At 44.0% G+C, this 11,183-nt stretch overlaps 1 protein-coding gene across 1 annotated transcript in view; it reads right to left on the bottom strand.

The window, feature by feature from the left end:
• Window positions 1–676: 676 nt before the first annotated feature.
• HS6ST2 (heparan sulfate 6-O-sulfotransferase 2) overlaps window positions 677–11,183 on the bottom strand; it is a 222,646-nt gene continuing 212,139 nt past the window's right edge. Inside the window, exon 2 of the mRNA XM_060249912.1 lies at window positions 677–2,052. Coding sequence (XP_060105895.1) covers window positions 1,359–2,052 — 694 coding nt within the window. The 3' untranslated portion in view covers window positions 677–1,358. The remainder of the gene's footprint in view (window positions 2,053–11,183) is intronic.

Below are 11,183 nucleotides of genomic sequence, written 5' to 3'. Positions count from 1 at the left end.
ACAAATGCTCTCCATATCACTGAGTTAATACTTCCCTCCCTCCAACACAAAACAAACAAGCCTGAAATCCATTTAACAGAAGTAGGCAGATTTAAAAAAAAATATTTATAATTACTAGACAAGCTCTCTCTATTCTTCGTTAAAAGCTGATATACACAAACATCAGTCATCATTTTCTTCTACAGAAATCCCATTTGCTGCCATTTATATTTGGTATGTGCCATAAGCAGATGGCAGTCATTGAAAATATATGAAGGGAATAAAACCAAATATCAAGGGGGAAGGAAGAGGTATTCTGCTGAGACAAATTGTTTTGTGTGTACAGTATTGATGCTTCCCTACTAGAAACAAGTTCGATTTTCCGTACTGGGCTTAACCAAGAACTAATAATTTGTTTGTGAGCAGGGCTTTATTTGAGCAGGAACGCAATGGCCTGGTGTCAGGTGGTGCGGCCTAATAAGCAAATGAACTCCTGCTGGGCTTTTCTGCAAAAACAATGGTAGGTACCAGGGGTGTGTGGCCTAATATGCAAATGAGTTCCTGCTGGGCCTTTTCTTTTAAAAAGTCCTGTTCATGAGGTTTTTTTAAACTTCCAAATGGGAGGGATAAGAACTGTGACTGTTCCTAATTTCCTTCTGCTTTACAGAAGCTCCGAAGACTTTACCAAATATGGGAATGTAGTATGATGCAGGGATGGAGCTTGTGGCCCCAAATGGACAATGTTAAACAGGACTCACTATGACCATACCCTCAACAGCCTCTGTGGGCTGCGTCAAGTCAGTACCAGCTCATTGTAGCCCTTATCAGCATTTCCGGTATTAAACTGAACTGGCCTTCACTCAAACGGATGGTGTAAAGTACAAGGGATATAGGGCTTCACTGTAGAAAAACATGTGCACTCAATGAGACAGCTTTCAATTTAGTACAGGAAGTTCTGGCTGTTTGTTACTATTCTTCATATCTCATCTCTAAAAATATGTTGGGGATTTCCCTGGAGGGCCACTGAAGACAACCCGCCACAGACATCTGAAGAGCTATTTCCTCAGTGTCCTAGGCCTTGATACATTTTTGTTTCTGTAAGCCCAAAGAACGTTTCTGATAGCGATATTGGGTTTTATTTGCTCCACTTAACGATAGACCAATATTATTATTTTTTTGAAAGGGACAGATCTGAGACACACCGAGATTAAAGGTTAACCCACATACGGTACAACATTGACTGCAAAAGCATTCGGCAAAGGCCACAGGAGAACCATTTGCATTCTTCAGCAGCTAAAGCAGCAGAGTTTATCTCTTCTGCAATTTGCAATTCTGTTCTGGCTTCCAAATCAGTACTCTGAAAAACAATGCAGCCTCTATTACCGCCACTGCTCCACATTCCCTATGTAATCAGTAGTTGAATTTGTGGTGGTCTGTTCCTTGTTGTGAACCTGTTTGGCCTTTTTCCTTTGCTCCTGACGCTTCCTCCTGGCTTCCTGGTGCTCCTTCTGTCTCATGTACTGATACCTTTGCAGAAAGAGATCTTTTGCATAATCATATAGCTCCATGTCTAAAAAATTGAGGGCCTCAATGCGCTTCTGAGTCTCTTCATCAATGTCTACGCTGGAGGCCCTTGTGCTATTATACTGTGTGAATGGCGAGATGAAGTTCATGTTAAATGTTTTCTCAAAGAGATACTGAGTCTTCCTTTGAAATTCTGTCAGGCCAAAGAAGGCCATGCGTTTCAGGTTCTCCTTGGCACTGTCTAAGAGAACCTTGTTTCGCTGCTCTTCTGGCATGACAGACAAATTGTAACATCCCACCAGGCTGAGGTCAGCCAGCATGCGAACCTGGCGATTGTTGGCTAGATTGTAGGAACAATCCATGAACTCCTGCAGAGAACAGCCTGACCAGTCATCTCCCGAGTAACAGCTGGGCAGCTCTTCAGAAGTGGGTGATCTCCCATCGCACACATGCAAGGAAGCCTTCCAAGTCGCTCCTCTTTGGACGTGCCGCCATTCACTCAAGTACCGGGACACAGGGTCCCGCAGGATTGTAATGTAGTAGAAATTCCTGAAGAGAGGGGAGACAAAGAGATTTTTTAATTTAAAAAAATAGCACCAACTTTTTTCTTTAAATTAGCAGCTGACTACAAATTTGGGAAGACCCGGCTAAATCCCTTGAGAAACTCTAGCAGCATGTGAGTTTCTTCCATTATTTAAATCTGTTTTACAGACTCTCTCTAAGTCCAACAGGAGTTCCATATCATACTCGGCAGATTGATGATTTAGACAATAAGATATGGATTCAAACCCCAATGCAGACATAGTAATTTGGTGGGTGGGCAAGGGCAAGTCACTGCATAACCGCCTGCCAAGAAACTGTGTAAAATAAAGGCTGAACTTTGTAAACTAAAGCCACAGGTAACTAGCAAGAAATCCTTACTGTGTGGTTGAATATATATATATTAAAGGCCTTTTAAAAATGGTGGCCTCCATGAAGCCCCCATGCTAGAAGTGGGAGAAGCCAGCCACACTAGCACTCAGCCACTGTTGCACTTCAGCCTTTTGACACACTGCTGGCCATGTGTTACTATTTCTTGCAGGGCTTTTTCTGAGCAGGAACGCACAGGAATGCAGTTCCAGCTGCCTAGGTGTTAGGGCTGGGGTCTAATATGCAAATGAGTTCCTGCTGGGTTTTTCCCTATAGAAAAGCCCTGTGTGAAACAATGGTGACATCAGGGGTGTGGTTTAATATGCAAATAAGTTCATGTTGGGCTTTTTCTATAAAAAAGGCCCCAATTTCTTGCATTTTTGGCTAAGATGAAATGTAGAAAATAATCAAAGACCAGCCTCAGCAGATGTCCCAAGGAAGGGGGAGTTCAACAACTCAAAAGGCCTTGCCTGACATCTATTACTTAGAAATAAACTGGCAAACTACAGAACAAAGTTGGAGTCCAGTAGCACCTTTACGAACAACAAGTTTTATTCAGCATGTAAGCTTTCGTGTGCATGCACACTTCATCAGACAATGAAATGGGGTACTTTGTCTGACAAAGTGTGCATGCACATGAAAACTTACAAGCTGAATAAAACTTTGTTGGTCTTAAAGGTGCTACTGGCCCCCAACTTTGTTCTATTGCTTCAGACCCACACAGCTGCCCACCTGGATCTGGCAAACTACAGGTAAACCTAGATTTCTGCTTATGTTGCAAAGAGCCACTAGATGTCACTGTTTCTCTGAAAACTGACAGCAAGCGGATTTCCAAGAGCAAACAACTGGAAAATCTGAAGAAGCTGTAATGTATGTGTGATGTTTCTATTATAATTTAAAATACAGTCAGCAGCCAAAAAGAAACAGAGTAGTATTACATTTAAGATGTAAGAATGTGCAAGAACACACCTGGCTAGGTCATCCAGCCATCACACAAAATTTGAAGAGCAGATGACAAAGATATCCTTTTCTCCCTACTTTTGTTAAAAGGTAAAGGTAGTTCCCTGTGTAAACATTGAGTCATTACTGACCCATAGGGTGATGTCCCATCATATTTTCTTGGCAGATTTTTTGTTACAGGGTGGTTTGCCATTGCCTTCCCCAGTCATCTACACTTCACCCCCAGCAAGCTGGGTATTCATTTTACTGACCTCAGAAGAATGGAAGGTTGAGGCAAGCCTGACCTGGCTACCTGAATCCAGCTTCTACCAGGATCAAACTTAGGTCATGAGCAGCTTGGACTGCAGTACTGCATCTTACCACTCTGTGTCACGGGGCTTTCATTAACCTTTTGTTAAAACTAGATGAGGAGCAGAAGCCACACAGTGTTACTTTTTTGCCATTAACTGTATCTTGCGCTTACTCCAAGGATCCAGTTCAGCTGATGAGGTGGAACCCCCCTTCTTTTACCCTCACAGAACTGTTAGGCTGATACCAGAAAAAAGCTGTCTAGTTGCAGCCCCCCCTCCCTCCCACAAACGTCACGCCCGCCTTAATAATGTGTGCACGAGACTCCCACTGACCTGCTGCATTTCCCTGGGAAGGCATGATGTTTTGGTTTCCCCACAGGCCTGTAGCTAACCAGAGGCCCATGGGGCCTGGCCCCTGACAGGGGGCCCTCACCCCCCAGCTGCTGCCTCCCTCCTGTGTGATTTAAACCACATGGGAGGGGCATCCAAGAGCAGCTGCTGCCCTTCCCATGCCATTTATAGGGCCCAGAAATCAGCTGATCTGTGGGATCTACATTATGCAGGAGGGGTGGCAGGGGCAGTCACGAGCCTCCTGCATGATTTAATGGGCCCCCTCCCCCTGCAGCCCCTAGCTATGGGGCTATTTCCCCATCTTACCCCACCACCACCAACAACAGGGACTTGTGGGGACATGCTAAATGCAATGACAGTCATGTTGTATCTTTGAACACACATGAAGCTGCCTTACACTGAATCAGACCATTGGTCCATCAAGGTCAGTGTTGTCTACTCAGATCTTGAGCTCTCTCCCAAGCAGAGACCTTTCACATGATCTTCCACTTGATTCTTTTAACTGGAGATGCCAAGGATTGAACCTGGGACTGTCTCCATGCCAAGCAGATGCCCTACTGAGCCACAGCTCCTCCCCAAGGCTCTATTTTTACTACATTTCTGGGGAGACAGACAAGGAGGGAGAGAAGTCAGGCATCCCTGCCCCCCCCCCCCCACACACTGGGGTATGACACTGGCTCCCTCCCCAATATAAAACCCAACACCACAGCTACTAAACCGCATTCGTGTCTCAAGAAATTCAGATTCTTGCCACATCACTACCTGATACAAGATAAACACCAGAAGAGTCTGGAGGATAAACTCTCTCACAAGTCACTATCATGAAAACCAAGATTTCCCCAGTGGCTATTTTGGGGAGTCTTGTGGTTAATTTCTAAACACAGAGAGGATTCAAGACTGATGCTTCCCTGAAAAGTACTTATTCCTATTCCTGGATGTGTGTGAGCATGCAAGCACTGTTTAAGAGAATCTGAGTCTCCATATTCACATGTACAAAAATATTTTTTTTTAATTCATTTTGGCCAGAAATTCATTAGAAGGGACATAGAAAGCCTGTAGGATTCTGCTTCTTGACAATCTCAGTTCTCAGGTAAACCAAGTCTCTAACCCTTGTAATTGGTTGGGGCAATACACTCAAAGTATGCATAATCAATGCCTGCTAAAATCCTCAGGTGCCAGAGGGTTAGCTTAATGTATTTTCCAGTAGTGAAGCAGAGGTTTTAATGTCCTCCTAAAGCTGCTTGCAAGAGGGAAGGCAGCAGCATAGTATATAGCCTGATCTTGGAAGCTAATCGGTACTTAGGGTCAGTATTTGGATAGGAGACCACAAAGGAAAACTAAGGGTGTGCAAAACCCTCCCGGTATTTTTCAGGTTCAGGTATATTTAACCTGAAAAATAGACGTATTTCCCAATACCAGTATATAGGGGCCAGTGCTATTTAATTTGTTCTTAAATGATCCACCCTTGAGTCATGTAATGGCCAAGTTTGCAAATGTCACCAAAGGATTCAGGATGCTGAGAACAACAGCAGATTGTGAAGAGCTCCCAGAGAATCTTTCCAAATAGAGTGAATCGGCAGCACTGTGGGGAATGATGTTCAAGTAAGGGCCACACTGGAACAAACATCTCTAATTTTAAGTATATGTTGATGGACTCTGAACTGGCAGAGATGGGGAGGTGGAGTGATTTTAGGACTGAAGTGGACAGCTTGATGAAAATGTCAGCTCAATGTCTTGCAGCAATAAGAAAGACAAACTCCATGCTAGGGGTTATTAGGAAAGGGACTGAAAATAAAATGGCTAACTTTGTAATGCCCTTGCATGGATAGATCTATGGTGCAGCCATTTTCAGAATACTGCGCACAGTTTGGTCGCAGCATCTCAAAAAAGATATTGCAGATGTGAAAAGTGCAGAAGAAGCCGAACCAAGAGACTACATATTCCTTGTGAGGAAAGATGAGGCATTCGGGGCTTTACAGTTCAGAGAACAGATAGCTAAACAGGGGACACCTTAGTGTTTTATAACATTATGCATGAGGTGGAAAATGTTGATAACGAGAACGTTTTCTGCTTCTCCCATAATTCTAAAACTCAAGGGAACGGCACCCAATGAAGTTGATGGGCAATAGATTTAGGGTTGAAAAAAGAAACGATAGCCTTACTTGACTTCAATAAATTGTGGGATTTGCTACCAGTTGGTGTAGTGAGGGCCACTAACTTAGATGGTTTTTAAAAAGGATTAAGAGTCATGAAGGAGACATGGCTACCAGCCATGGTGAATAAAGATATCTTTCACATGCAGAGGCAATAAACCTTTGGAGACCAGTGCTAAGATGCAACATCAGGCTTGGGCCCCTCTTGTTGGCCCTCCATGGCAACTTGCTGGCCATTGTGAGACAGGATGCTGCATTGGATGGACCACTGGTCTGATCCAGCAAGACACCACTTTTAATACATTATGCAAACTAAGAGAAACCTAGTACATTTGCATAATTTAAACAGGTCATGGAAATTAGCTTTTCTTGGCATGGCATTCAGATTTCCTTGGCACAGCACTCCGCCCCCCCCCTTTTTTTCTTCGCTCAGAGTGCTAAATAGGTACCAGAGAGACATGAATATTTGGGGTAGGAGTGGAGAAGGGTGCCTGCAGAAAAGATCAAGCTTTTGTTGCAGGGAGGCAGCCAACAAAATCATAAAGACAAAGGTCTTTGCCCCAATCAATAAGACATTAATGTGGAAGGGAAACAACCCTTTTGCCAGAATCAATTCAATGCAAGTCTCAGCAGAGCTCAAATTCTTTTAACCTATTTAGTTTTGTGCTCTCGGGTTGCAGGTGATGGAACAAGATGATTCTGGTGTTAGTTAAAAGAAAACAGGGGGGAGGGGGGGAGGAGAGAAGACATTGATGGATCTACAAAATGAACTGAGAGCACCAATTGTTTTGCAAAGTAGCAGCAAGTCTCCAAGAAAAATCGCTTCTCTCCCAGCTGAAGACTCCCATAGCAACAGCTCAGGAATCTCTCAAGTCTTGTGGAAACACCTCTGTTAACACAGATGGATTTTCCAAGCTAACTAGTATTGATACTCCAATTCTGGCAGACATTTTTTTTTAAAAAAGCTAAGAAAAACGTTAAATGTTAATTTGGGGACAGGGTTCATCTCTCTAAAAAGAATGATACACATAAGCATGAAACTCCAAAACCGCCAGTACTGGTCCCCATGCTGTACACCAGGAGTCATTTCTGACCCTGCTGATGTTGCAACATCTCCTCATCAACCACAGGTCTAGAAATTTCCCCCTATTTAAAACCTAAAACAGGCAACATTCTGGGGAGGGCGGGGCATCGTGGTTGATGGCGGACACCTAAAATACCACTCCCCCCACAATCTACGAAAATCGCTCCTTCTCCAGCCCTTGGCACAAAGTTATGGTCAGACGGAACCTAGGTAAGTCTAGAATCCCAGGGCTTCTCAAAGTTTGGCCAAATATCTCCAATCAGAAGACTCACGCCGCAGCTCCCCTTTGGCCCAAGAAACCTCTGAGGAAATGGCAGGTGAAAGTTCCCCATCGGCTGATGGGAACTCCTTCCTTTCTACTCAGACTTTTTTTGAACCAATTGCTAAGCTAGAAACTAACATCTCGGCCAATTTCACAAGCGATCTCCCCCTTGCAAGAGAAGCTTAAAAAAATAAATGAAACTTTGTCCAATGTGGCGCAGACTGCTGACTCAGCCCACGATATGGCCACCCAAGCTTAGAAAGACATTGCTGCTCTCTCTCACTCTGAGCAATGGGCAAAAGAAAAAATAATGCTCCTGGAAAATAAACTTCGCGAAAAACACCTAAAATTTAGGGGGATGGCGGAGAAAGCCGAACAAATGCAAGACGTTCGCACCCTACTTATGACCTGGTTTGCAATGACCCTCAACTTGGAAGATGGCGCTGCGCTGGTCATTGAAAACGCTTACCGCTTGGGGCCCCTTACACAACGTTCGGCCGAGTTTCCTTGAGACATCATAGCTGTCTTCCCCGATTCCCGCACCAGGAAATCATTTTAGCTAAGGCATGCTCAAACGGCGGCTTGCAATACAAGGGCAAAAAGATCCTAGTGCTTCTCCATTTATCCTCCAACACCCTATAGCACCGTAAGGAACCACGTCCTATAACTTCATGTCTCTTGGACAAAGGGATCCGATTCCGCTGGTCTTCTCCTACGCAGAACTTGGTATTGCACCAGGGTCAATGCTTGACAGCTACAGATCTCCCCTCCGGCAGAAAACTACTTGCTGCCCTTCATCTTGAATGGCCTGCTTCATCGGCCTCTGCTTCAGATCGCTCAGACCCTGACTCCTGTCACACCTCAGCAAACCGGCCATCTCCAGGGAACCGAGGGAAAGACTGACCTTGCTGCACCCAGCTCTTTGAACAATCCATCTCCTTTCACAAGGTGCTGCGTGGAAAACCTACACAAAAGGGCTCGTCTGGCTTCAATACTTACTCCAAGGTGGAGTTGGGATTTTTTTCGCAGTTAGTTACTCGCCTGTAGTGGATTGTGAGGGGGCCGTTTCCCTCCTTTAAATAATATTTCCTTTGTGATATGAACAATATTTTTCTGCAGTGGAAAATGATGCAAATTGGGTTTTTTAAATAGTTTGTTATGTTTTTTGGGTTCTGGAATTAGTTTGGCTTCTGGGGGGGAAGGGGGGCACGTCTATCTTCCTGTACCTGTTTCCTATAACTCTCTTTGGGCGTTTTCGCACTCATAAGAACATAAGAGAAGCCATGTTAGATCAGGCCAATGGCCCATCCAGTCCAACATTCTGTGTCACACAGCGGCCAAATATATATATATATATATATATATATACACACACACACACACATACACACTGTGGCTAATAGCCACTGATGGACCTCTGCTCCATATTTTTATCTAACCCGCTCTTGAAGGTGGCCATGCTTGTGGCCGCCACCACCTCCTGTGGTAGTGAATTCCACATGTTAATCACCCTTTGGGTGAAGAAGTACTTCCAGAAACTCACGGTGCAAAAGCCGCTCAAACGTAAACCGCCAAAAAGCAGTTTCCGTTTGCGCGGCTTTTGCGACGGGAGTTTCCGGCTCTTCCGGCTGCTCCGCGGCATTTAGTGCGAAATCCGCGCAGATCCTGCGCGATGAAGAGGGGGGTCGCACCGGCTGAAGGTGAGTGCGAAAACGCCCTTTATCTCCTACTATACTCCCTCAATCCTTCGACACCACTATCTTTTTTTCCGGCTCTCTTTGCTGATCAGTTGACTCTCCAACCCTCCACTTGTTGTTTATCTATCCTCTTCACTCTGGCTGTCTCTCTTCAAATACAAAACAACTCCTCCCTGACTTCTGCAAATCGGGCACTTGTAGCCTACCTCTTTCAGCCTGGGAAATGTTCAGTTAACATTTCATTGGTATACTCTCTGAACACCTCTCCTGGGTTATTCATAAGGCTAGCTCCAGTATGTAAGCAATGGTACAATACTGCCATCCTGATTTTGGCTTGTTTGCTTCTTTTAAATTCTCAAATGGTTTCTCCCCATAAAAGCTCCAGTGGTCTGAGCCACCAGACCTCACTCAAGCTCTATATATGGTTATCCCCCGTGGATTATTGCAATCCCCAAGCATGTTATATGGCAATCCCTTGTGGAAATACTAACTCAAATATGGTAGCTCTATAGTACTTCTTCCCTGAGCTATTCACAAGGCAATTCTTTGTATGGTACATTACGGCTACTCACTGGTCCCTTCTGAAAATTTCGGGTTTTTTAAATTGCCAAAAGGCTTCTCCCTGTAAAAGCCCCTTGGGCTCGAGCCTTAGGAGCCAACTCAAGGTCACTTTAGGCATACTCCCTGTAGACCACTATAATCCCCCAAAAAGTTGTATGGTGATTTCCTGTAACAATACTATGTTAACTACAGTAGCTCCAAGGATTCCAACTGCTGAATTTTTATATTCTGGATGGAGACTGTTGTTGGGCAGGATCGTTTCTCACTTCTACACAGTGTAGACACCCCCCTATTATGTTGGTCTAAAACTCTCAGTACAGAAGCTTTACCTGGAATATGTTATCCCAATTGCGCTGTTATACACAGTGTCTAAGCCGCCGCAGCCTCTGGTATTTTGGGTAACCCACCTTGTTAATATTCTATTTCTCCTCCAGAGATATGGCAGATAAGATTAAATTAATTTCTATAAACTGCCGTGGTCTTAATAATGTCATTAAGAAAAAAAATTGCAATCTGCTCTCCAAAAACTCTCACCTGACTTGCTTTTTCTGCAAGAAACTCACCTGAAGAATGTAGATCATCCAATTTTTTGCTCTAAACACTTTCCCTCCCAGTTCCAAGCTGCTGGCACATCTAAATCTTGTGGAGTGGCCATCCTGATTTCTAACAAAAGTTCATTTCAATTGTCTAGCCCGAGAAGTGGACCCATTAGGGCGCTATTTATTCATAAAAGGTCAAATGGGTGACTCCCTGTATACACTTGCTTGTCTATACGTTCCAAATGATGGCCGAATTCCCTTCTTGCAAGAAGTTCTTACTAAACTAACCTTATTCCAGGAAGGCCAAATGATTGTAGGCGGAGACCTTAACTATATAGTGAACAACTATTGGGATAGATCTCATCCCCATGCTAAAATGCCTAAAAGTACCCCCACTCCCCTCCAAACTCTTTTAACTCAGTATCACTTGCGTGATACATGGCATTTTCGACATGAAAGAGTGAAAGACTATACATACTTCTCTCACTGGTTTAATGTTTTTACATGCATTGATTACATCTTGGATTCCAATTCTTTGATCCCCAAATCGCCTATTCCAACATTGGTCTCTGGACCTTATCAGATCACACCTGGGTAGAATGTCATATCAACACCTTAGCTCCAGAATCATGTACACACTCCTGGTCATTTAACAAGGCAATTTTATTGGCCCCCATAGCGTGCACAGAAATCGAACAGGAAATCACCAACTTCTTTGAACATAATTCCAATTGTGGAGTTTCAAAACCAGTAGTTTGGGATGCATTCAAAGCAGTCCTCCATGGGAAGTGTATTTCTCTTAGCGCAGTCTATAGGAAACGTAAACAGGAAACTAGGTCAAAACTGCAAGATTCCATCTCTAAGTTAGAAGCCT

The sequence above is a fragment of the Heteronotia binoei genome, chromosome 11 (assembly GCF_032191835.1).
Source record: "Heteronotia binoei isolate CCM8104 ecotype False Entrance Well chromosome 11, APGP_CSIRO_Hbin_v1, whole genome shotgun sequence".
NCBI classification, from domain to species: domain Eukaryota; kingdom Metazoa; phylum Chordata; class Lepidosauria; order Squamata; family Gekkonidae; genus Heteronotia; species Heteronotia binoei.
This window is presented reverse-complemented; position numbering and strand designations above follow the sequence as displayed.